Below are 27,347 nucleotides of genomic sequence, written 5' to 3'. Positions count from 1 at the left end.
CTGTGACTCTGCCCCTCAGGCTGTAAATTGCTCCAGTGGCCGTTTTTATTGCTTTTATGAAAAGTTTTCTGGCTGACACAAAGAGAAAGTATTAGTGTCTCTGCAGACAGGCTGGGGCGTTTGTCTGTGCTGAGTGTTTGGGACACAGTGTACACAGTGGTGCAGGCTTTAAAAGCACAAGAACACATGCAGTACGGACACTGGAGATAGAAAACAGAAAGTAAACGATGTTTTAAGAAAAAAATATCTGGGGAGTGTTGCTATTAATCTCTCTGGAGGCTCTTTAATCCTTTTCCAAAGATTGTGTCTTGGCTGTACAACTTTATATACCATCACTCCTTCATTAATATAGTGTTTTACAATATATTATCTACTATGTGTTTTTCCCCGGCAAGCTTTGTATGGATAGCTTCCTGCTAACCCAGCATATTACCTCCCTTTAACACTGATATATTACATTGATGCTCACTCCCGTTGTAACCGAGCTGCCTCTGAATGGGACTGTGCAATTAATCATGTGATAGAGCGTTTAGTTGAAAATGAATCATAAGACATGACACAGCAGCAGAGCTGAAGCATTGTAGTCAAACTGCAGCGCTGTTACCAGATGTTGGCTCAATCATTGGGCTTGTTAGACTCTGACACTGTAGCTACTGACAGTAGCTGTGATTCTGTGTCGCAGCAGATCACTCAGCCAGAACAACCTGTTTACCTGTTTTTAATGCAAGGGTCCTTAAAAGGTCTGCTCTTAATGTGAATGTAGGGACTCAACAGGAAGTTTTGCAGCATTCTGGCTAAAAGCTTAACAGGTTTCTTTGTGCTGTACGTCTTCACTCATACTGAAGAGGAATAGACGTATTAAAGTACTTTTACTGATGTCCTGTTTTTGGTTCTCTCGTACTTCCTCTTTCATGAGCTACTGCATGTTCAAATGCAAATTGTTATTTCAGCTTGTTTCTTTGTTTTGCATTTTAAAACGACACGATGAAAGAAGAAATGGCACATTGTTCCTCCTGCAAGTTGAATTCAAGTTAAGTTGAATTCATAAGCTCCTGCTCAAGTCCACACACTGAGTGGTTTTCCTGATGCAGCTCGGTCTGGGAGGACCTGTGACTCATGGTGGCTAATATTAGCTGAAGTTAGCAAACTTTGGATTTGTACAACTGACAAAACTAAATCCCTCATCTGCTAACTTATACGTTTTAGCTAGCATTGTAGCTTTTTTTGGCTTTCTGAAACCTGCAGCTTCACTCTGGTCAGCCTTGCATGACTTTGTGACTGATGCTGTCGGGGAAAGCACATTTTAATGCCACAACATACTGTACTGCAGCTATTTCTCCAGTTCCTGTTCTCCTTTCGCTAAGCCTGCATGCAAAGAAAACAAACAAATGTGTGCGTGTGGACGTGTATTACTCGTGTCGTGTTGTGGAGACACTAATCTGTTTGCACAGTCACATTGTGAGGACTGGCCATCCTTTTGGGGATGCAAATGTAAAACATGAAATTTTAGGGTGAAGATTTGGGTTAAGGTTAGGGTTAGTGTTCGGGGAAGTCTCAGTGAAAGTCAATGTAATATCATCTGACGTGTGTGTGTGTGTGCCTACAACAGGATGTGACATCTCTAAGGAAAGCAGTGTGAGATGATGCGTATACATAGATGGTGTGAGATTGATTTTTGGGAAGTGGTTTACTCTGCAGAACAGCTGCATTTTCTCCTCTGTTCTATACTTAATATCATCAGTAAAAAAAAAAACAAAAAGAACTATAACTGTCAGAGGTGAAAGTCTTTTTTCTGTATCACCTCATTATGGGATGTGACAACCGCTTTTCTGCTCCGCGCTCACCAACTTAAAGCACAATGAAGGCTTTGTCTTTGAAGTGCTCATTGTCTTCACCTGAGGCAGGCAGTTAGGCAAACACCCACGCCTGCATCTCGGCTGCACTATGAGATCTCAAGGGCACGAGGCTCCTCCATCATCAAACACTGAGGAATTCCTCCGCCGGTGCTGGCTTGTGGCTCTCAGAGTGGCAGTAGAGAGACATCAGGGCATTGACAGGATTTAGATGGCTTGAGTTACAAGCATCAAATGCAGCTCTTGGCTGTCATGTTGTTATTTGTCTGCCAGGAGCTTTCAAAAAAACGGATATGTCAATCTCAAGAGACCATCCTGGTTAAATAAAGATTAAGTAAATAGCAGAAGCGGGTGACATTGATATTGGAAAAAAAACGCTTTGTGTTGAAACTACCACCTGCGTCCTGTTTTGTCATTGGTTTTGCGCAATCACAGAAATATTATGTGCACCGAGATGAAGCAAAGTGGCACAGTTCTTGGATGTTGAAACCGCGTTGTTTTTGCTTTTTGTTCTCAGGATGAAATCTTCGCTTGCAGAGAGAAGTTGAGCTCTGTGCTCGAGTTCAACAGGGCCACTTCCTGATGATGACAGTAAACATGGGTGAGTAGTATTCGAAAGCAGGCTGGCGCGCAGTGCATACATACAGAGACTTGCACGACTGTAGGGAAGCACACAAACATACACACCTCTCACACATCCTCTGGCAGGAACAGTGCGGAGAAAAATAACACATGTACGAGAGCGGAAAAGTGTGAGCAGGCTGTTAACAGCTCCAGATGGCCTGTTTTATACACACTTGTTTTGAGTCTTTCTGCATTGTTAGTGAAAATGTTGTTTTCCCGATTTTTATTCAGATGTGCACACACGGTTTTGCACACGGGCAGGTTCGGGGTGCACACACATCTCCCTCGAACATTCAAAGTAGACAAGATTCCAGTGTTGCACATTTATTTATATTCACACTTACCAAGCCTGTGTGCACACATATGCACTCCTACCTTTATGCAAAACCAGTCACCCACACACACACGCACACACACACACACACTCACAGTTCCTCCATACAATGCAGCTCAAACAATAGACTGTGGTGTATTTGCATGTGCACAGGACCTGCAGGCCTGGAGGAGCTGTCACCTCGACCTGTTGCTAACTGACCTCCGTAAACAAAGCTGGAAATATTGAATCGATATCAGTGGTCTATTCTCACCATTCAAAACCCAACACAATGCACTATGCATCATAGCTACAGCGCAGCGTCCACCCGTGACTCTTTATTTCTGACTTCTTTCCACCATGAACCAAAACCGTGTTGCCTTTATATCCACAGATGACGGTCTCCAAAATGGACCCGGACAGCACAGGAACTCACAAGGTAAGCCCTAATTGTCCCAGATGAAAAGCATTGTAGAAATAGTTTGGCTTTTTGGGAAATACAGTTAAAGGTGAATGACTTGATCATTACTACTATCATGTCTGTATGTTAAGCAGCTAGCTTAGTTGACCGTAGCCTTAAATACTGGTACTGGTTAGCAAGCTAGCTAGTTCTGAGAGCTTTTTCTCTCTCTTCAATAACTTTTTAATGAATTCAGTTATTTAAAACATTGAGAACAAAATGCCAAACAGCTCAGTAAAAATAGCACTAGCTTGTTGCTGTCTTGCTAGCTTGTTGCTGTTTTACTGGCTTGTTGCTGTCTTGCTAGCTTGTTGCTGTTTTACTGGCTTGTTTAGACGTAGCAGTGTCTACATCACCAAGCCTCTAGTGCCGTCTAATATGGGAGGCCGAGTAGATGAACTTTTCTGTGCCTTTTTCTGTTGTGAGCTTCAGAAGTGTATTTTTGGACTGTGGAGAAAGCTGAGCTAGCTGTGTCCCCTTTGCCTCCAGCCTTTTGGCTAAGCTAAGCAAATTGCCTCTTGGCTCTAGCTCTGTGCTTCATTACAGCAGTGTAAATAACTCACTGCATATGGGCATATTTCCCAAAATGTCTAATTATTATTATAACATGAGTATACACAAAGCCCTCTTTAAGAGCTCATTACATTTCCATTACAGTGTAGTGGAAATAGAAGCATGCACAGACCAATAGGAGGAATGTCACAGCCTTTAGATATTGAATGGAAATGTTTGCATATGTTCACCAATGAAAAGACTTTCAGCATAGATGGTGTACAAACATTAATTGCGCAACTATTGTCGCACACCCACAATACAATTACATCAGAGTCATTATCCCCAGTGAAAGATTAACTTCAGGGGCTGAAATGTTACACCCATTAGGTGCTAAATTAGTTGTGTTGCAGTTTCCACAAACAGCAAGGTGTGTAGAGAGTTTTCAGCGTGCCTTGCTTATTATAGCTGCTGTGTGTATCTGCGTGTGTGTGTGTGTGTTGTGCGTCAGAGCTCGGCCCATGCTGCTGCAGAGTGAGGACACATTTGGCTCCAGCTGCTAATCCTGCCGGATGCCTTTGCCATGATGTGTCTCTCGGCACCAGGAAATCCCCTCAATGTCTTCATTCAGGCAGCCTGCCTCACACACACAGTCGCTGCCTCGCTGGCTCTTGCGAACACTTTGTTAGCTTGCAAGTTCCAGTACTAGCCTCTTAAAGCCAGTGTTGTTCTTTAAACACTCTCGAGGCCGTAGCCTGCATCTTCAGCTCCGAACTCTTTCAGCTGTTCTGGCTTTGAAGGGCTCGCGGCTATCTGCAGACTATCGAGCAGTACAGCTACAGGAAAAAAAACTCCTTTCATGTAAACTATCTTCGACTGGAATTCCAACTTCATTTCACCCACTGCCACTTTCACAGTGCTCAGCCTTTGCCTGAGAAAAAAAAAACCAGAAAGATGCAGAGTGATGATGCAATGCCCAGCAATCAGCCTTCATTGTGGATTGTTGCTCGCTCTGCTCAGCTTCCTGGAATTCCCCCTTTTCTTATGCTAGTCACATTTTACCCAAGACACAAGACGAAGCTCGGGAAATGAGCTGCAGGTATCCCAGACTATGCGCATCCACCAGAAATCATCAACCGGTCTCTGTCACATTGACATGAGGTTCCTCAAGTAGCTGGTTTGTGAGGCAGCTCCTGGCAGTGATGTGTGAGCTGGTTGCTTTCCACTGTGTTGGTGGTTAGCCTTGGCCGGCCTCAGCCTGGCAGCGGCCGTGGACCAGGCCTCGGTGATGTAATAACTTCATTTATAGACGGCCGTCACAGCCGGATCTGTACGCCACCACGCATTTCTCACACTCTCACTGCCCCCTTCGCCAGCCGACACTCCCACTCTTCCCTCTCTACTGTTATCCATAGGCCTCAGCACAGGGCTCAAACACATGTAAGGACACACACACAGACACACACATGCGGGCCTCTGTTTGTTTTGTATCCTTGACTGCCGTGCACGGGGTAGTCTGGAGCTCTGAGGCTGTGCGCTGAAACAACACGTCACCAGAGAGAGAGGCAGCAACAGAGAGAAATAAAGACAGAGGCAGCGCTGGTTTTGATTATTAGATTTTAATTTAGGATTTAATAGAATAGGTGGTTTAGTTGTAAAAATGCTTGTTTGCGTTTCTTTGTTTTTATATAGTTGTGAATGAAACATCTTTTGGTTTTGAACTGTTATTGGACAGGGTTAGGGTTATTTTTGGGACATTTTGTTGACTAAGTGACCGAGCATTCATCTGAAACATTTCAATCAATTATGAGGACATAAGTGAAATTCCATCTCTATGAAATAAGACAAAACACCCTGCACATTTTTCTCCTCTTGCATATGAAGTAATACCGGCATGTTGATTAATTAAATGTCACAGAGTGGCCGTGGACAAGTGCTCTTAAGCCTCGTGTCCATCTTTGACTGATTCAATCAAAGATCCATTAATTGCTTAATGTGGAATAATGTGGTTAACCCAGCTCCGCATTCAGAGCAGAGACAGTGACTCAGTTCCTTCCTGTTTGGAGAGGACGGCCCCGGTCGAGCTGTTAGTCATCCACCACTCCTGACAGCTTATTTTTTAACCAGCCACGCTCCTCTGAGTGAGTCCCAACAGGGAGCCTCAGCTCGATACAGTATGTATGTGCATCGTCTGGTTTGGTCTGTGGAGGTATGCGACTTATTGACATACGCAGGTGTGAGTTCATTCTTTTCTCGATTGTTCCCTCTGTCTTATCTCTTTAACAAGCTAAGAGAGGAAGACACCAGAAGTGGCTCACCTGTCTCACCTGATCTTATCGCAACCAAACAGCCCACACATGCAGTATGTGTAGTTTTGAACTTGTTGCTCCGGAGAGGAATGTGCTAATGTGGCACAATGACAGCATGCCGCTGCGCTTGATAAGAGAAGTGCTTACCTGATTGTCTCTGATTAAACTTTATTCTCATTCATTTAGTTCTGAGTCAGCGTTTGACGTAATAAAGTTATCGTGACGAGTATCTCCTCTCTTTGTTTTCACTGTTTGCACTATGAGATTTTGTGGGTGTAACTTGACTTATCGCTAAGTGGAGGGAGTGTGACGGTCAGCGGGGAGGAGACTCGCAGGGTCTCTCCCTTCACTCCTGTTGCTATATTGGGATTGTCAAACAAGACGTCCACCTCTGTGGTTTGCTGTTGGTGTGGCTCGACCTCAGTTTATGTTAGCTCGGCGACCGGGCCAGTCAGGGGTGAGCGTTTGCGGTCGCAGTGAGTAGGAGTAGCTCTCCACTGGAAAATAGCTGCAAGTGAAAAGCAGATTATTGATGAAGGGTTTGAAGTGAGATTGTGCAACTTGTGATGGAAGAAACAACACATTCTTCCTCTTAAACGTGAAAAGTTGAATCCACAAGCAATAAAACACACCCTTGCTTAGTTCAGTGCACTCTTTCGGAGCTCCAGCCTGACTTGGTCTGGTATTACCAGTCTCTTATGGTGGCTAATATTAGCTTAAGTTAGCTAAATTAACAGACAGCACACAGTGAGTCCGGTGTCTTTTCTCTTTGGGCTTCTGTTAAACTAAGTTTTAATATTTGTTAGCTCTTCATCAAAAGCTAAGGTTTCCGCCCCAACGCGCTCATGTCACCTTACATAAAAATGAGCCTTTGAATTTGGGAAAAATAGACCACCGGAATCGGATTAGGGATTAGCATCAACACACACAGTTGAGGTAGTGGAGTGGTCATCGAGGAAAAAGAGGTGTATCCCTTATCTGGGAAGGTAAATCCGCGTTTGTGTGTGTGCTGTGTCCCCTGGGCGAACCCAACGGACTGGCCCGATGTCGGCGAACAGCTGGCCACAAGACCAGTACAGTGGGAACGAGATCAAGTGTCGCCTCAGACCCCATCTGCTCCCCGTGCTACTATCACACCTGATATGTGACATTCCCAGTGGTCTTTCACACACACACACACACACACACACACACACACACACAGACACTTTCCTTTTTTTTTCTTTTAAAGAATGTAGTCTATCCTGCAGGTGCTGTTTGTGTTGCATGGCACACACCTGGCCTGGTTTCCCAGTGAAGGATGTGTGTGTGTGTGTGTGTGTGTGTGTGTGTGTGTGTGTGTGTGTGTGTGTGTGTGTTTTTGTGTTTTTATAATGAATGCACCCGGGGCTCATCTGAGAGGCAGGCAGGAGCTGAGGTCAATGACCTCGTCTTTATATTGTAATCACCGCTCTCAGATAATTGGTTCTATTAAAGTCTCTTGATATGGTAATGTCTGACATGCTCATCTGCATGATTGCCCCCTTTACACAAGAGAGTGTGTTGTTGGTGTGTTTGTGAGTGTGTATGGCAGAGTGTGTGAAGTGGAAGAAGAGAAACGAGACATGAGGAACTAACTGGATGCTGAGAGTCGGCCTCTTGCACTCGCAGGTTTTCTGAATGAATTATAAGGGTTTAATGAACACCATGGGCCTGTCCCCTGTAAGGAGTGATTTATGAATTTTAAACACACTTGACTTCCTCTTGTTTAGCCTCTGATTTCCCCATCAAAGTCACTAAGCTCAGTTTAAGCCTGCAGCCACTTTCATTCTCAATCAGTGTTTGACAAAAGAAAAGATCAATCTTTGTCTGATTACAGCAGACGACTAAAGAATTATGTTCCTGAAACGTAAAATGAAATATTGAAGTCCTTAATAAGCTCCAGGCTACGCAGTCGTGACCACATTGTCCCCTGCGACAGGCACTCATTGACACACATGCTGCATTATTAAACGCCTTTGCTCTTTCACAGCCTTTCTGTGCTGAGTTTGAGAGCCATCAGCATGAAGTTAATTCACAGAATTCCTCACCTTACTCTCACTTGAGTGAGGGAAGACTTGTCTCGTACAGGTGTCCCTCAGACAAAACTTGTTCTTGTTCCGATTGTGCAAGAGAGTAACCGCTGGACTCTTACCATGACAGGAAACTTAACAGATGGTATCAGAGCAGGAAGTAACACACCTGGGGCCAGATGAATCAAACTCTGTGTGCTTTCATGACTGAAACTGCGCGTACGTGCAGAGAGAGAAATATGTGTTGCATTGGGGCTGAAAAATTCATTGAAACATTTTCAAAATCGCCGTATGGACACGTGCAATATCTAAGAGACCCCAGCAAAAGTCACATCATCATCATCAGTTTTCAGTCTCCCGTACCTCTAATTCATCATACGAGCCTTTAAGGCATCATCTCAGACATGTCTCAGTCATCATTACTGTAGATCAGAGGGATGATCAGTGTCTAATCTACAGAACTCACACTGAAGCAGACTTTACTAAGTGCTTTGCAAAGTGTAAATAAAAAAAAAGGATGATACCACTCGTAGATAATTTGATATTGAGTTTCAAAATTCGCCTCTGAGTAACATTTTACCAAACGCTGCGCAGCTATCTCTTGTAAACTGTCCTCCTGCTCTGACGTGTGCGTGCACATTCCTGCCGTGCATTCTTCCTTCATAAACACCGCCTTACATGTGTGGGTGGGGAAAGTGCATGCATGCTTCCCGGCCCCAGGTGTTGCCTCATTGCCTGGTCTGAGCCAACCCGACTTGTGTTACCCTCTCAGGCCACTCATCCGTGCCAAAATGTCAAGGAATGGTCACATGCGTGGCTCAAGTCGCCATGCTATGAGTTTACACAGCTGTAGATCATCTTAAGGTGATTTAAATGTGTCAGTTCCTTTAATTAACCTCAAAGAAGTGAGAGTGTTTGCACGTAACTAATGTGTATTTTCTGCCCTTAGACGACGAGGAGGCGCTTAACTCCATTATGAAGGACCTGGCGGCTCTGGGTCGCTGCTACACCCAGCACAACAGCCACAAGCCCAAGAACAGAACCTTACTCTACAAACAGGTACACATGGCCTCCAGTCGCACTTCATTTAAAGTGATAGTACATTTTGAACTCTATCTCTGGGCTTACATGGTGCCCGTAAAAGGCTTCTTTACAGATGAGAAGAGCAGCTCAGGTCAAATCCTGTTAAAATGTAAATTGGATTTTAATGAAGGTATTCATAGCTGAGAAGTCAGAACATCAACACAAACGTCCCAAACCTCTTCTGCATGTTCCAAAGAGTCCTGTTTTTGACAAAACTTAAGTGCATCTCTACCAGACTGCACTCATCAGTGGAGTCTTTGCATGGTGGGATATCAGCACCAGCCACCAGCCAAATGTTTGTAAAATGGCTGGTAGACACGAAATAATGATTTGCTATTGAGTGGCATTTATCCATGGCACATTGAATTTCCTACCCTGCGTCTCTGCAGCATGCAAGAGGCTATTTAGCCGTATTTTGATAAAACGGCGAATGATTGGGACGTGCTGAGTTTATGAAAGGACAGAGAAGAAGTGGATTATGCTGCATGAAAAAAAAAATCTTTTTGAAACTTTTTCCATTGTAAAACAGTCCTGCCACTGGAATCCATTGTGACGGACATGAATTCAGTGTGATCGCAGCTGCTGAGTATAAACTATAAACTTTTTACTGCCACCTTTCGAGCCCGCAGGGGTTGAGTGTAGATTTTTGGTTTGGGTATCACATTAAAGCCGTCACACTTTGTGCTCCATTACAGTTTATTAACCATACACACCAGAAGCACAGCGGTGCCTGTAACCTTTACTGTCATTCTGGGTTTACACACAAAAACTCCAGCAGCACCACTTCCTTTTTGATTTTTTGCTGGACTGACAGCTGCTGGCTGCCAAAGTCAGGTGAAGGTTGCGCTGTGACTGAAAGGAGCTTATTCGGAGTCTAATTCGAACACATTTTACGGACGCTAATGTGACAGCGTGCTGCATTCACTAACATTTATTGGCATGGGAATTCTAAACTTAGATTCAAGGAAGCAGATTTGACAGCTTGTGGTGTATTGTGTGCATCTGCAGCACACACGCGAAGCAAATGTGAGCATTTGGTCCAGCTTGTGCCCCGACCGGGCAGAAAAATCTGTTTCAGAATGTACTGTTTAGAAAAAAAGACACATGCATTCGCAAAGCCATCACTAACGGAGATTATGGTATGGTGTTATGGCCTGTTCTTAGCCACAGCAGATCAGTTTAGAAATCATTGGAAAAGACAAATTGACACATTTTGTGCAGCTAATCGTTCTCCTTCGTGGTTTTTGCACACTGAAAACTTCAGTGCCCCCAGGATTTAATGCCTCTCAATCACCTTGTGCCTCTTTCTGAAGTCGTTTCCTTGTGCATTTGTTGCCTCTGTGGAATGATAATTGGCAAATCCTCTTGAAGCACCAATGTTTATGATGAGACATAAACAAACAGTGAGGAGCAGAGAGTTTCCGCTCCGAGCGCCCATCTGTGAGTCGGGGTAAACCCCTACTTTTTAGCCAACCGCTCGCACTGATATGATGTCAGTGTTAGTTTATCGCCATGACCTCATGCAGACTAGCAGGCTCCTCCAGATTCCTGCTTTTTGTAAATAGAAAACTCAGCTTTTGTCGTGCCGTCTTTTGAGTCAAATCGAAGGATAACGCCGTCTTTGTGTTGCCGAGCAAAAATCCACCAGCAGCAGTACAACATCTATCATTATAAAGCTTTTTGTCACTTAAATTCCTTGTCCAGCTTATCGCTTTCATTTATTCAGCAGCACAAATCCCACATACAACCATGAATCATTTTAACTTTCCACTTCCATAACTCCCCCTCTGTTGTTATTTTTCCTCTCAACAGGATTTAAGAGTCAAGCTGGAGCATGAGAGAGAAAAACGGTATGTTGGAACCTCCGTATTGTTTTTTCTGCTCCTCTGTCCAAGCCTTAACTCTTCAGTTCAGATCTTTTTTGTTATGCTTTGCCATGCCTGGGATTTTGTGTCTGGGGGAAATCACAGCTACATGCCAGAGTAGCATAAAGAGAGGAAAAAATTCCTGCTTTGACATTTAGCCACGGCCTTGTGTTTCAGACTCGGACGGCCGTTTAGTGAGGGAGTGAGCGAAAAGACAGAGTGCCAAGAGTGTCAGTTCAGTGTCCAGTCCTCCAGGCACACCCCAAATTAATACTTCATCTTCTGTGTTTTCTTGTGCGTTTGCCTGCCTCCACATCCCTCACCCTGCAGCCATCTGTCCTCCCTCATACCACCAGCCTCAGAGTTACTCAAGAGGCAAAGCATGGTTACACTCATACTGTCTGGAGACGGTCTTACAAGCATTTTTCCACCAAGGTGCCTTACAGCTTGTTTACCGTGCGGGAGCACTTTGAAAAGCTAAGGCCCCCCGATATAAATAACAGATCTTTATTTGGTGCTGAGGTTCATTTAGTCTAGCTCATTGTAGCTCCATCATTCCATGTATGGATGCTGTGTGATTTCGTTGTCAGGCCTTTTTAGCATTGCATCCTGGGAGAGGTCCAAGTTCGCAGACGTACTTTGTTCCCCATGAAACCTTTATTCAACAACACGCAGAGAGTCTGAAGTTGTCCAAACAACTCCTCGGGGGGGGAATGACAAAGACAGTCTGCTGTTACTGTGAAAAAAGCATCGGAGGGAGACTGACCAGAACCTGCTAGAATAATTGCCTTGATTCATCAGAATATAGACCAGGGGAGCGTGCATTGGTTCAGTGAGGCTTTGATTAGAAAGCCACAGGCTCACAGGAGTGAGGAAGAGTCGGGAAACGGCAAGCCTCTCCAGCAGAATACGGCTTCACGTTGGGCCTCTCTCGCTTTTTCACAGCCCTAATTGGCTACTGCTGAGGAAGAGACGAGTTTTTCATGTTCCTGTCTCCGTCTGTTTTTCCATCTCGCAGCCCCTTTCTCACGAGCTCCCCTCACACCGCACTGCTCTTCTGGAACAACAGCTCACTCTGGAAGACGCCATTCACTCTTTCAAACTCTTTTTAATGCTTTTTTTCATAAACACTCGCTTTTTTTGTGTGTCATGTTGTTAGATAGCTGTTTCCATGTTATGCTTGTCCGAGCTCTGACCGCTTTCTCTTTGATTTTGGGCCTGTTTTGGAAATCAGTAGGATATCCTGAGTCTGTTACCTCAAGGCGTAAAATAATAACATCGCATTGTAGCGTTAGCATGACTAACATATTTATTTATTTAAAACTGCTATAATCAACATTTTTATATTCACAATAGCTCACGTTATTATGTATATGAAAGCAGTCGCTCACAGTGACAAACACACAGACGCCGCAGTCCCCGACAGCTCTGCAGAGTTTTAACATCTTTCAGGCAGCAAAAAAAAACCCTAAAAACAGCCGGCAATTAGCCAGTGAACATAGTGCCGCATTTAGCTGCTAGGATGTTTTTCTCAGGAGTTGGTGGAGAACAAAATCGAGCTAAGAGAGAGTGAATATTGAACTTACATTCATAACGTGGACAGAAACATGAGTCTGGGTGAACAATAATGTTCCTTTATATCTGCTGGACATCTAAATAGACAGCTGTTTGCTAGCAAGTTATCCATTACAAGATAAAACGTAGCCAAAAAATCGCTAAATGCAGGCTTAGTGTTTATAATTGCTAATTTGCGTTAGTTTTCTAAGCTGGTTAGCACCTTCTTTCTCTATTACATGAAAGGCAACTGAAATGCATTTCTGAGCCCTCCTGAAGAAACACTTCAACTTACTGAGCAAGAAGCGCCTTAACCTGATTATGAAGGCACTGACTGTATGACTAAGTTTAATTAATTAATGATATAACTTCACTCAGAGGTAAGATCTTATTGGTTATTTATCAGAACAACTGAACTGTACAATTGAAACCCAAGTTGCGGCGCGAATTGTTGTATCGGAGGAGCGTCCGCAGCACTTGAGGTATTAAGAGTCCCTGAGTCAGGATAACCGTGTTGTCTGTCCACAATGGAATCTAATTGGATGGTCTCTCTTTTCATTGGCAAGAGCTGAAGGTTTGGGGCAGGAAATAGGAGCTGTGTCTCTCTTCCCCCTGGCTCTGCCTCAGGGTCTCCTGCCAGAGAGTGAAGGAACAGAGCCAGACCTTTTTTTTTTTTTTCCTGTGCGTATGTGATTGTGATTGTGTCCACGAGAGAAAGGGAAAGAGAAAGAGAGAGTGTGCTGGGATGTGTGAAAGCGTTCTCTTTTACTCTGCAAATCTGTGTGTCCACATGCTTGCACAGAGGAAGGAAAGCCATATCTTTCGGAGCAGCATCCTCATACCCCCGACCCCCCCCCCCCACCACCACCACCACATCCCCCCAGCTCTTTATCACACACATCATCGGCGAGTATAAACAGAGATGGAGAGCGTTTAGCTGTGCTGCTGCTCGCCTCTGATCTGCAAGCCTCCCTATTCCCAGAATCCTCTCCTCAAATGAGGGAACCAATGAGCAGTCATTAAGATAGGCAGAGCTTTGGCCTCTGATGAGGAAATGATGGGATAAAAACAAGCCCTTTTATCAGGATACTATAAAGAGATAGTGGGCTGCGAATCCTTCAAAAGCAGCGAGTGAGGGCAGAGAGAGGAGAAGAAATGCCGGAGAGAAAGTCTTTCTCTTTCTTTTATTTAGTCAGGCTGCCTGCTCTCTCACAGTCTGTAAATACCTCCGTAACTCTGTATCTTTCACTCTGTCACTCTTTAAAAGAGGAGGGAAAGACACACATCCTGCTGCCTTTGCTGCCGCTCCAGATTTTTTTTTTTTTTTTTTTTTGCCCTTTCCTCTCAGGAAGTTTCCCATCTGCCTTTGTGCTGGCTTAGTGGAGAGGCCCAGTGGTGTTGAAACAGTGGCCGATGCACACACTGATTGGGAAGCACACTCATGCATGCAGGGTTTTACAAACATGCACGCATCCATATAGACGCTCGCTGCAGACACTTGCTGATAAGCTCGGACTCGGACAGACAAGCAAAGTGCGCACACTCAGTCATACACGTAGGCGTACAGTAGATAAGGCCATCGTACGTCAGAGGGGTCACTGTGTTTTCATCGCATTGATTAATGGCCCTCTAGCATCAGCTCGCTCAGCTAATTGACCCAGCTGACCTGTCCATTTTTCCTCTTGTTACCATAGAAACATTGTCATGAAATGGCTCAGAAAGAGGTTCTTACGCGGTCATCCAATCCACACGTACGCTAGAAAACCAGTAAAGCTACAAAGACTAAGAAAGGAGTGGATCCATCACATCTGTAACTCCATTTCTCTTTCCTTCTCCGCCTCCTTTTTCTGCGCTGTGACACATCGTCTTGGAATAACTGGAACAATCATGTGAGCTATGAGCAGGTGTAGCTGCAAGCTTGAGTTTCAGAGTCTGAGCTCGTGAACTAGACACAACACCAGCTTCTATCTCCGACCTCTGACCCTGCCGCCGTTCTCTGCTTCCCAGAATCATCCCGTTCCAGAGGCCGCTAAAGATCAAGGAGCTGCTGCAGAAAGTGACCGAGGCCTTTGGCCAGCAGATGGACATGTTCTTCATGGAGAAAGAGGTACAAGAGCAGTTAATGGACATGCAGTTGATACCTTAAGCTGCTGGTATGAATCTTATTATCAGTGTCACAAGCGCTGAAAACAAGAAAGCAGCTTTATCTGGAGCTTTAACACGCCAACAACATCTACAGTACGTCCTGCATGTGCCGATGCTTTTGCATGCCATGGTTATGGAACAATGGTGAATGAAAGGTCATGTGCTGTGTGTTTACTTGTCCTTTCAGTCGCTGCTGCCCCTGAAGACGCAGGAGGACCTGGATCAGGCGGTGCTGACGCTGGGCTGCAGCTTGGGGACCAACGGGCTTCTCAGGATACTGCTCAAGACCCCCAAGAACAACCATGTGAGTTCCTAACAGGGTGCACGCATTGAAGACGTGAAACTGAGCACCAGGGAGACTTGAAGGCGTAAAATCTTTGAATGCAAATACATGTTGTCATAGGGAGATGCGTCAGTGTGTAAACAGAAGTTATAACAAACGGGGACAGCTGCAGGTTAGTCATTTTGACAATTAGTGGGAGTTTAGCTGTGTGAAGTCATTCTCTATTTAAACCCAAGTAACCTTCACTGAACTCAGAGGAACTCCCCCACTGATCCGATGATGTAACTCGGGTCAAGAGGTCAAGCAGAGCTTTACTTGTCATCTGTGCAGCTGTGAAACAGTAACACACAACATCCCACAATATCCAAAAGGCAGTTCATAGAATACTACTAAAAAATAAAGCAATGCAGTGTTTACCGAGCGTGGTTGGTCTGATATTACCTTTTATCATTAGAGTTTGGTTCTGGCTGCGGGCATTTGAAGCGGGAGCCCGAAGGCAAGGTCTGCAGCTGGTTGAGCAGGCGCTGTCAGACAGGATGGATTCTGCTTTCTTTAACGGCCGTTTGTTACATAAATCAGGCAGATCTGACTGCTGAGATCATGTGACAGTGCTGCAGACATTGACCACCTTTAAGATTGAGAGAAGCATATGGAGACTCAGTAAAAGATCTGTAAAGCAAAGCCATCATGAGTCCTCTCAGCGCTGAACTTAGCCAGCTACAGGTGCAAAGTGCTGCCGGCTTTCCCCACACATATTGGTGTATGTACGTGTACGACTCAACGATTTCTACATCCTGAACATTAATTTTAGTGTTGACAGGGTTGTGATGAAGTCTGAGGTCAGTGCACATATAACTGGACAGATTTGTAATGCTGTGCTCACTTCCTCTTCCTCTTTCTCCACTGATGCGTACTTCCTGTGTGTTTTCTCTCTGCAGTACCTACAGGTGAACAGCAGGGACAAACAGAGCGAGATGAGGTCATCGCGGTCACTGGGAGATCTTAAGGGCTCCCTGCTCAAAGGCTCTGAGAGGGTGCGCAAACACTCGACAGGTGAGCTGGCACGTAGACGCGCACAGAAATGCAAAGTCATCGGCCGTAATTAGACTGGCATTACAGCTCTATCAGGAGCTGTTCCGACGCAATTTCTCAACCAAATCCTGCTGATGCCAAGATTTCTCGTCCACCTGCTGAGGCCTCAAGGGTGCCGTGTCATTGTCAATTTACAGCACCGAGTGATGCCACAGTCATAGGAATGTTAATGGCAGGATGAGGGACATGCTTTGTCAGAGGAGAAAAATGTAAATTGGAGGTGAAAGCGACAACTGTAACCGCCGGAGAGATGTCAGGTCAGAGCAAGGACAGGCTTCTGCTCTCATACCAATGAGCTCTCCGCCTGCATCATCACCTTGATTAGTCAGCGCTTTGATTTTGAAGATGTTTATGTTAAAAGTGTTCATCCTTGGATGTTAAAAGCGTCATTCAACTTACACTTATTCACTTTCTTCCAGAGTGTTAGATGTGATGATCTTTGCCACTGTCAATCTGATAAATATGAAGCTAGAGCCAGGAGACGGTTAGCTTAGCTAGCATAAAGAAATGGAGGAAACTGGCTCCATCCAGTGCTAAAGCTCGCTAATTGATACTTAGGATATATTTGCTGATTTACACTGACATAAAACTGAAGTGTAACAATGGAAAATTGGGTTTTTATGTTGAAAAATAAGCAAAATACATGTTCATTAATGAGCTCTAGAGGTGCTCGGAGGATAGAGCCAGGTTAGCCGTTTCCCTCTGCTTCCAGTTTCCAGGTGGTTAGCTCAGCTAGCTAGCGGTTAATCTGCTTCTGGCTGTTGATTTCTGTTTAACAGACTATTATGAAAGTGGTTTCAAATCTTCTCATCAAAGTCAAGAAAGAAAAATAAGCCAAAGATGCCAAACTGTTCCTTTAAGGCAGACAAAGGTCCTTTTCTTGTCACGTCACACTCCAGATAACACGGTACGCATCAGTTCTGTTGTCCCCCCTGGCTTGTTTGGTAACACAGCGTGAAGGTTTATTTTGCTCTGTGAAATACTAAGCTCTCCCCTGTCTCCCGTGTCTGAGTCTCTTCACTCCCTTATATCAGGTCCATCCAGAAAGGTCAGCGCTGCAGTCGTATCTCCACCATCAGACACGCAGACGAATAGCGCGCACCTCTGTGTCGCATTTGCATTTTTCGCAGCTGAAAAACCGCTTCATGATCGCTGTCAGCGCCGGTGTTTCTCACGTATTCCCAATAGCATCAGCACTGTCACCATCCCGAGTCATATAAATTGTATAGAATTACCCGCCAGCTGCATGTCAGAGCAGCAGAGGGATAGCAGTGGAGGAGTGGTGGCAGATGAGAGGTGACAGGAGAGTGGTCACAGTGGATGGTTGAGTGAAGATGTGATGTGAGCCCGGATGCCTCCATGACGTATAGCAGCAGGGGGAGAGGAGAAGACGGAGTCTGGGGGGGAAAGAGGCAGAAAGAAACTGAACTGTGAAGAAAAAGGAGTTGTAGTTTCAGCTTGCAGTCGGAAACCAGCCTGTTTATTTTGACCGTTCCTGTACATCTTGGCACCTTTTGGCCTGTTGCACTGTTTCAGTATTCCTGTCAGCTCAGCCAGAGACAGTCCGACTTCCAGCATGTCTTCTCACTGTGTCAAGGACGAGTGCTCAGTCTCCGCTGCAGCTCAGCCGGAGGAGCGTTTGTCACAGTAATTGAGGTTAGAGGTGGCATCAGTGTGGTTTAGTAAATCATTTCTCGTAGTCCCGGCACTGTTGAATTTGTACCCATGAATAACGCCGTGACGCCTTTTTCTCCCCTCTGCCCTCTCACTTTCATCTCTTCATCATCTTTACCTTGTGCTGCCTCCTTTCCTTCTCACCTTCGCTGCTCAATTTCTCCTTTTCTTCCGTTCTTACTCACTGCTTCCTGTTCTTTCTCCTGACTCCACCCTTTCAAACCTGCCCAGGTTCCCTGCACACAGGTCGGACGTCTCCGCCTCCCGGCAGCGTCCCGGAGGAGCAGCAGCAAATTGCCCGCCAGGGCTCCTACACCAGCATCCACAGTGAAGGGGAGTTCATCCCGGAGACTCACGATCAGAATGTAAGAGCATGTCCAGAGGAAAAAGTTATGTTACGCTGCTATGTAATCACTGCTTTTACTTCAAATACTGAATGGAAACTCGCTAAGCTACCCACAGTGGGTGGCTGTATGAACATACTATGAAGTCTTAGTCGTGACTAATCTTCATAACTTCTAATTTGGCTCTTTTTAAAGAAATATGACCAGTGGCGTGAAGTGTTGAGGTGTGTGTTTAAGCCAGCAGAGGTCTGACTCATTAGAGAGAATGCCGCTCAGCTTTGTCGTGACTTTGTCTACATCCAACTTATTTTTAACTTCTCAAGAGAGTCAATCTCTTCACGGCCACTGACCAAAAAAAACAAAAACAGAAAATTATCATTAATTTTTAATTGTCTCCAGCTAAGAGGGTATCATTTAATTATTATTTTAGTCCAGACTGTTTCAGTATCAACATGAAATTGTAGCCATCCCAGTTAATGCACAGGAATGGCTAACTTTGGCTTCATAACCCTCTAATTTTGCTATTTTTGTGGTCTGGCAACCACACAAAATAAATCACTCTGAGGTGTATTTAAAAACACAGCACAGGTCTGAAGTCTTGAGTTCTTTCTCTCTCTTGAAGTCCGTTAAGGGGTTACAGTCTGTGCCTATTTAATGACCTGTCAGCCAATCAGAAACTGTCCTTGACTCTAATGTAAACACACTGCTTATACATGACGGCCTACATTGTTGTTTTAAGTGTAGCTGCATATGATTTACATGCAGCTTTCAAAGAGACCTGTCCAAGACATGCAGCGCTCAAGCCCCTTCACATTCGTACGTTGCGCTGCAGTTGTAGTCCATCTTCCCTGCTTTATATTCTCTCCCACATGATTGCATGCTCTGTGACCCTCAATTCCTCCGTGTTATTGTCTCTGTCAGATGCTGGATCCCTTTGGGAGTGCAGACAACTCACTGTCGAGCAGCTGTCAATCAATAGATCAAGCACTGGACAGGTGAGTCATCGTGCAGCGTGTGATTTATGACCCTCGTCCGAGTGGGGTCATATTTATGATGTGCACATTCATACTGCGGACCAGTGTTATTAACAGAGATGTGAGACTTGGTTTGTGTTACAGCGTCCGTGCCTGTTAACACACTTGGATGTGATCCTATATGTTGCAAACACACACACAGAAGCAACCAGAGGCTCTCGGTCAACTTTGTAAACGGTGCTAAAGGCCAGCAGAGCTCCCTGACCCTGCTTCTGTGGAAAAAAGGGATTGGGTCGCTTTGGTGTTGCCATGGCGACAAAACTCTTATCTGGACGCCTGGATTCCTCCGTTATCTTGAGAGAGGGAGAGAAACAGGCAGACTGAGTGAGAGACGTAAAAGTGTAAAGCAAGAACATGCTGGATGAGAGGAAAAATTGAGCCAGAAAAAATGAAAAGTGGTGGAAGAGTGAGAGTGCAGTGGAGGGGGGGGGGGGGGGGGGGGGGGGGTGAGGAGCCAAAAGACTGAATGTGAATCAAAGGGGAAAGGAAAGTGTGCAAAGAGCGAGGTTGAGAGAGAGAGTGTAGGACGGAAACAGCTCTACCTGCACGAGGCTTATCTGGGCTCCAGGCTGCAGAACAATGGCAGGAAACGAGTGCATGGAACTTTTCCCTTCGAGCGGGCATGCGTGCCCCTTATCCAGGGTCTCGTGGCCCCGCGCCGCCCTGCGGTCAACAGAGACGTCACTCTCTGTCGGGGCAGGGCTGGCCACAGGCGGGCCGGGGGGGGTGGGAGGTGCGTCGACACATTTAATCACAGAAAGCTCAAGTGCAGCAATTTAGCACCGTGAACTTCACTTTCACTTTCTTATTGTTAGTGCGGAGAGGTTCTCAACATCCAGCTTATCTTTCCTAATTCAGCACATTGGTGTTTAAAATCAACTGTGACTGAAAGCGAAGTAGCTCGAACGCAAAAGTCATTTGGAGGCATTTTGTGCTGCTTTTACAGTCGAGGCTGTTCTGAAGTTTCCGACCAGCAGCTGTAGCCAGACTCTGTTTGAAGATAAGGACAAATTACTGACTGAAATAGCAAACCGTTTCTCAACTTTTCCCCCCCCTCCCCGTTCTCTTGTCATTCCAGTCCTCCTTTCTCGCAGAACAACCGTGACAATAATTACCTGAACCTCAACTATGAATACAAAGGTAAGAGAGGCGAAATCTGCAGCACTTCTAAAAACTGCTTCTTTGCTCTCATCTCAAACATGAGAGAAAGATAAAGAGAGGCGCTAAAAGCTTGTTCATTATTAGAAAGTTTTATCTGTTCTTACTTTTTTTGGGGGGTGGTTTTGTGGTGATTACAGCCACACAAGCAGTTTCACAGAAGAAGAGCTAAAGCTTTGTTCGTGTTGCTCCTCATTACACAAAATCTTTCCCCCTTGAAAATGCCCTCTTTGAGATTACTAACGAGGAGGGAGATGATGTCGTCTGATGGCTTTATCTGGGAGTAAATACTTAAAATGAGGAATGGCTTATTGGGAAGACGTTTAATATCTTGGTCACATTTGTTGTGTCTCAGGAGGAGATGAAGAGCGTGATAGCATAACTCTTCCTGCTTTATCGTCCACTCTCCGTCCACCTCCTTTTCCCCTTTGTCTCCCTCGTCCCATCTTTTTTTTTTCAAACTCCTAATAGACATCGTTGCTTTCCTGTCTTTTCATGATCACTTCCCCTCTCTGTCCCCTCGCCTCTTGACGCCCCCGCCCCCCCTTCACTCGTCTAGTCCTCGTCCCTTGGCTCCCTGTCTGTCCCCTTTCCTTCAGAACGCAGATCAAATGGAGCAGGATGACAGATAACGCCATACTAATCCTCACGAACAGAGGAACCACAGCAGCTCTCCCAATCTGGTCATTTCTTTTCCTCCTGCACCACCCCCCGCGCTGTAAATTAAAAAAAAAGGGGAGTGCTGCACATTGTGTACACAGACTGGGACTATGGGAGCTTCATATAGCTGCAGCAGCACTTGAAGTCTTGGGCACGCTTGCATGCACGTGCCTCCACACACCCGTATGCACGCTCTCTTCTCCCAGATGTAAAGCTGTGTGGCCCTTCCTGCTGAGGGCTACAGTATTTGTTTACCATTCCCTGTGAGTAGATTTTTCCTCTCCATCCCGCGCTGCCAAACACAAAAAATAACTCCCGTCTCCATGGGATACGGCCACAAAAACAGCGCGAGGGGAGGCAGTCATCTGACAGAACAGCTGCTTTCAATTGCAAGTGGCTCCGCTGCTCTCCACTCTGTGTGTGCGTGTGGGTGGGTGTGTGTGTGTGTGTGTGCGTGCGTGCGTGAGTGAGAGTGTCAGCGCTCGCCTGCGTCAGCAGTGCTCCCCACCTGCCTTTAGTTACTGCTCCGCTGGGTTCAGAGCTAAGGCTAAGCTAGCACACATGAGCTGTTTTCAGTTTCTCTCTTGGCTGCAGTGAGGCGCCACAACAGCTCCGTTCGCCCTGCGAAAAGCTGTCTTCCAGTCAGCGCGACTTTGATTTGACACGCCGAGACGAGCGATACCAGTGTGGCGTCTGTCGGATGTGATCAGCTGAAACATGAATGTGAAATCTGTCGTCTTTATTAGGCGTCGATGTGTGTGTGTGTCGTTTCTGACCAGCTCCAGATGCATGACTGAGCTTGAGAGACACACAAAAATGGAAATTGAGAATTCAGTTGTAACGTGTGGCTAGTTGTTGAGGCTTCACTTCCTACTCACAGCTCTGCCTCGTTGCTCCCTCCTCAGGTCGCCACGGGAAAGGGGGGACTTTCCCTCGCCAGTTCCAGTTGCCCAATCGCAGCAAGGATTATGGAGACCGTAAGAAACCGGCTTTTCTACAGCAATAACAACACCACTATTATTGCACAGGTTGAACAGATACATTACAAAGTGTACATGACAACACACACACACACTACCACACATCTTCACCGTGCCTCCTCCTCACATTTCTACCACTTTTCCAGATAGAATATTTTTAAATATTGTTGACTGCTTCGGCATTTTTTTGCTCTCTGGGTAGATTCGGTACACGAAGTGCTGGCTCGCTCTTCCAGGCAGCTGCTAGTAATTGCTTACTCAGAGGCTAACCTTGGCTAGCAATGATTTACGTTTCCCTGCGGTGAACCCGAACTTGTATAAAAACACAGCGCCCTGCTTCCTGTCTGAGGGGAAGTGGGCCGGAGTGGCGAGAGGCACTCTGCTCCGGCTGGCCCTAAGTCTTGGCCAAGAGCTCACTTTCTACACAACACCTGTAAAGTAACTGTGAGAATCAGTGCAAACAAAAGATGCGGAGGCCTGTCCGTGAGTGGGTGTGAAGTCATTAATATGTCTGTTTATTGTTTTTGAATGTGTGTTTTCAGGTCGCAGGACACTTCCCCGCAGCTTCATGCCGCAGGAGAACCTGTTTCAGCTGGTTCCTTCCAGTCGCACGCGCAGTTATAACGGAGACAGCACGCTGCAGTACAGCGACCTGCGCTCGCTGGGCCGCACCGCTGACAAAAGCTGCCAGCGTGGTACAGCCAAGTGTAAGTGGAGCCGTTAAAACCTCGAAACTGTTCAAACCAAGGGACGGAGGAGCGCTAAAGGAACATTCCGCCACAAACATATAAACAGTCTTAAATAAACAGAATTTCTGGGCCTTTGTTGTTGATTGGTGTTGTATCTGTCTGGTTCCTGTGGATAATGAGGCAAATAAACCCTCACTGATAACCCAGACATGAATAAAGAAAGTTCAGGCTTGTTTTCTGCTGCTTGTCAAGAGCAGGGCCGGGCTTCAGACCTCAGCGCTCCGGTGCTGTAACCCCCCATGATGTATGCGTGTATGTACGGCCACGTGTCCACCACATTTATTGTGACTTACTGGGCTTTAAAAAACAATTTCCCTCCCATCTGTCTTTTGGTATCCATCACAAACTGCCACATACTGAAAGCAGGCAAGTATAGTCAGATTCGTACTCATGTTTGCTTATTCTTTGATCAGATCTTTTCAGATTTGACATGAAAAATTAGGTAAAGTTCTTCTTTCGTGAAGGGAAAGTAGAACATAAAGTGTCAGTATTGAAACTCGGGTATCCTACCAGCGTGTTATTGGACCCTGGGCGCGCCACAAAATATGCACGACAGAAAACTCACGCAGAAAACAAAAGGACTGGATCTGAAAACAGAGTGACTTCATTGTTTAAGCTGAGTTAAAAGAATCTTAAATGTGTTCTGCCGTTATGGATAGAGACAAAACAAACATCTGTTTCCAGTTTACAGTCTGTTGTAACTCTCAGCAGTAGGAAGGGAAAGGGAGTGGAACTAATGTACAGTAATACTGTATGTCACAGCAGGCAGAATTCCCCTCTCACCGTCCGTGTCACCGGCCCACGTCTGTCCTCACTCAGTCAGGATGCGTTACCCAGAAATCGCCTTTGTCATGAAACGAAAGCTCAGCTCAGCAGTCTGTGGTTGACGTCTCAGTCTCCGCTGTCCTTCACACCCACACACGACCGAGCTGTCTAACGCGGCCGCAAAGAAGCTTGTTAATACCAAAACAAAGTCTCAGAGTCTGGGCCTGTGAAGATTGTTGAGATGCTCTCTCTAGGTTTTGACGACTTTCTGTCTGCTGAGCGTGGTTGGACTCAGATATCAGGGGGTTTCCCCCTTCTGAGAGGGTCTGCGGTGGGAATTGTTTAACAACCCTGCGGTGGATTTTGACGTCTGGCCTCGGTGAAGTTAGTGTGCGAGCCGAAGGCGGGTTCGTAGCTGTTGGTGTTTGCTCAAATCAGTATATCACAGTGGATCTGTCTGCCTCTGGGGGCTCAGCAACAAAATGAATTACGGGGTGGGTTTTCATCATATGGTGTCGTGTTTCTGCAGCACCGCGGGCGCCAGTCAACTGGAGACAAGGAAAGCTGCTGGGGCGCGGGGCTTTCGGGGAGGTCTACCTCTGCTACGACGCCGACACAGGCCGCGAGCTGGCCGCCAAGCAGGTGCCCTTTGATCCCGACTGTCAGGAAACCAGCAAGGTGAGAGAGAGCACAATAAGTCACTGACTGCATGCATGTTAAGACACAAGACTCACCATTAAAGATACCGTACGTCTGAAATGCTTTTCTTATATCTCTCTGTAGGAGGTGAATGCTCTGGAGTGTGAGATCCAGCTGCTGAAGAATCTGCGTCACGAGCGGATCGTCCAGTATTATGGTTGTCTTCGGGACCTGGAACAGAGGAAACTCAGCATTTTTGTTGAGTTCATGCCCGGGGTGCGTTTTCTGCAGGGCATTTTGTTTGAATGTGTTTTAGCTTTTAGAAGAAGCACAACAGCGAGTCAGCTGCCCTTAAAGTTCGACTGAGACACAATAATGTCTGAGCATTTGTCACATTGTGAGTGGTTTTGGCCGTGCAGATAGGTACACAGACGTTGTAAGACAAACATCAAATCAAACCCGTACCGGCCACATCTGCTAAAAACCAATTTTGAAATGTCACCAGCTGTCAACAAACATGTCCTCGGTGGTTGATGTCAGCAGAACAGCTCAGTTTATGAGATCATTTTCTCGCTAAATGAGCGTCTTAATGAGCTGCTGTCGCCTGTGGACCCTGTCCCTGCGCCTGTTTTTAATATTTCCTGAGCTATTTTTTTCCCTGAGTGGCATTGAGCGTCTTAGTCACACATTGTCTGGAACTTGGAAATGTTTATGTTTCACTGGAGTTTGCTGGCAGAGGCGAGAGAGGAGGTGACAAAGCCAAGTTTGTGTGTGTGACTGCACGGCACGACTGCACCGCTGTGGCTGACCGATAACACTTAAGTCGCCCGCAGTGTGTCAGGGAGCAGGGGGGCCGAGTGTCCCTCTGAGAGCCAGAGAGCTGTTGAGGAGTCTTGTTGACAGCTGAACAGAGAGAGGGGATTTGTTTTCACTGTGTGAGTCCAAGACTGCGTCACAGGTGTCGCTGGATCAGGTCTTTGCTCCCGCGACTTTCCTCACGAGGAACTGAAAACAGGAAGCGAAAGGAAATGCAGGACGTGGATGGTGTTTGGACTCAGATTTCTGTCGGCACATTGTGTGTTTATATACTTGGTTTTTGTACTTAAAAACTGGCTCTGAGGCCGTTTTCACCATAAAAGAAAATAAATCATTCAGCTGGAAATGTTGATGAAAGTATGCAGCCACATTTTTCTTCAAATCACTGTTATATCAGACACTGATCCGCCAAACACATCCTTCCAAAGCAGATCTTTTAGGATTTTACACAGCCGTGACAAAAATATTAGCGAACACTACGGCCAATATGAAGATCATGAGTGCATTTCTGATTGCCACTAAATCTCTCTCGTCTCTCCAGGGCTCAATAAAGGACCAGCTGAAAGCTTATGGGGCCCTGACAGAGAAGGTGACGAGGAGATACACCAGGCAGATCCTCCAAGGAGTCTCCTACCTGCACAGCAACATGATTGTACACAGGGACATCAAAGGTAACAGACACAGCCAGCTAAGCAAAGGTCAGGATAGCATTTTAATTGGATTTGCAACCAGTGAACACCCACACTGGAGAGACTGGCTTAGCTGACAGCGTGCAAACGGCAAATCTTTACGGTTCACATTGCAGCAACTGTTACTACAGATCCATTCATTTTATTCTGGTTGACATTTCCTCATTTGGTTACTCACCGTCTACAGAAGGTGCCCGGAAAAAAAAAGGGCTATTTTGAACTCCCCTTTGAGATATATTAGGCTTCGTGCTGGTGAAATCGGCCAGGCTAAAAATGTTCAACACCGGATGGAAAGGCTTCAGTTTGGCTGCCCGCAGCTTCAGGGAGCCACTGTTTTGTTCAGCGGTGGCCAAGAAGAGGGAAATATACCGTCTGGTGGGGAAAAAAAGATAGTAGGTCTCACAGGACATGGGACCTATTAGAGTATATATGTGGGTGGGATTTTCCACTTAGAAATGCTCCTCATGTGTAAAATACGGTGTGTGCTCATCTCACCACACAAGAGCTCTTCTGTATGCTGTAAAAAGAGCTGTCGGCACATGCGGTTTTCGGACAGAGCTTGGCATCGCAGCCGTGACTTGAAAAGTTTCTGTGAATTTAACGTCCCGATGAGCCAAATAAATGCGAGCGTTAATTTATTAGAGGGTCTCACATCCTTGCGACAAACGCACAGGCAGTGGAAACGGATTAAAGAAGTGAGAAGTTGAGAGTAAAGGTCACAGTTTCAGTGCTCCATCCGACGGTGGGTGTGGAGAGTGAGTGGCCAGTGGTGTACATTAGTCACTGATCAAACAAGTGGAGCGCCCGGAGGAAATGGGATAGACACAGCTACAAGTCGGAAAATTACTAAAGGAGGGGGAGAAAAGAAAAGGGTGTTCGATCCATGAGGAGCAGACCGTTGATTCAGTTTTTCATTTTCTTATTTGTCCAATGTGTGAGAAGTGAAAACTTAAGTGTCTGCAGAGTTGAGTTAGTGTGGTATTTATATAAAGTGATTGCTGAAAGGTATAGCCTGCCAGTGTTCCATCATCACAGCCGTAAAAGTTTACCTTTCCCCTTAAAGCCGTTCGGCCTGGTTGAGGTTCTGGCACAGGCTCTCTGTAACGGCCGACTGCATTGACTGAACCTCCAAACTGTCAAAGTATCCCTTGAAGGATATCGCCAGGCCTCGGGAGACTCTTGAATAACTCTGAGCTCATTTTGTTTTCGTTCCACCAGGTGCTAACATCCTGAGAGACTCATCAGGGAACGTGAAGCTGGGAGACTTTGGAGCGAGCAAACGTATCCAGACCATCTGCATGTCTGGTACAGGAATCAAGTCTGTCACTGGCACCCCCTACTGGATGAGCCCGGAAGTCATCAACGGGGAGGGCTACGGCCGCAAGGCTGATGTTTGGTAAGACTAAGATCAGATGGAACTGTAATGAGGCCCGAAGGGGATATTAGACTGCAGCAGCTCAGAAGTTATACCACAGGCACAAAAATACAGTCGCAGTAAAGGCAATAAAGTTACCTCAATACATGGTGGTAAAGACACAGCTGTGTAGTATGTAGAGCATGTAAGGGTATTCTGTTAACACTTAAAACAGTCACCAACACATAAATGCTATCTTAAATTTGTGCTAGAATAGATAAATATTCATGTGAAATATAATGTATGCAGTAAATACTACATTTGTGAAGCTTATAATGTACAATTCATGTGAGATTTGACT

The 27,347-nt window shown here is 45.7% G+C and overlaps 1 protein-coding gene across 1 annotated transcript in view; it reads left to right on the top strand.

Moving 5' to 3' along the window:
* Positions 1-27,347, top strand: part of map3k22 (mitogen-activated protein kinase kinase kinase 22) — a 38,398-nt gene that overhangs the window by 8,176 nt on the left and 2,875 nt on the right. The window contains exons 2-17 of the mRNA XM_076761391.1: positions 2,371-2,454; positions 3,185-3,229; positions 9,052-9,161; positions 10,998-11,035; positions 14,612-14,711; positions 14,937-15,053; positions 15,971-16,085; positions 18,030-18,163; positions 19,064-19,137; positions 20,255-20,316; positions 21,900-21,971; positions 22,517-22,681; positions 24,018-24,166; positions 24,272-24,403; positions 25,485-25,614; positions 26,851-27,028. Of these exons, the coding sequence (XP_076617506.1) occupies positions 2,436-2,454; positions 3,185-3,229; positions 9,052-9,161; positions 10,998-11,035; positions 14,612-14,711; positions 14,937-15,053; positions 15,971-16,085; positions 18,030-18,163; positions 19,064-19,137; positions 20,255-20,316; positions 21,900-21,971; positions 22,517-22,681; positions 24,018-24,166; positions 24,272-24,403; positions 25,485-25,614; positions 26,851-27,028 (1,640 nt within the window). The 5' untranslated portion in view covers positions 2,371-2,435. The remainder of the gene's footprint in view (positions 1-2,370; positions 2,455-3,184; positions 3,230-9,051; positions 9,162-10,997; positions 11,036-14,611; positions 14,712-14,936; positions 15,054-15,970; positions 16,086-18,029; positions 18,164-19,063; positions 19,138-20,254; positions 20,317-21,899; positions 21,972-22,516; positions 22,682-24,017; positions 24,167-24,271; positions 24,404-25,484; positions 25,615-26,850; positions 27,029-27,347) is intronic.

This window comes from Chaetodon auriga, chromosome 21 (assembly GCF_051107435.1).
Source record: "Chaetodon auriga isolate fChaAug3 chromosome 21, fChaAug3.hap1, whole genome shotgun sequence".
Taxonomy (NCBI): domain Eukaryota; kingdom Metazoa; phylum Chordata; class Actinopteri; order Chaetodontiformes; family Chaetodontidae; genus Chaetodon; species Chaetodon auriga.
Note: the sequence above shows the minus strand (reverse complement) of the source record. Positions and strands in the feature narration are given on the sequence as shown.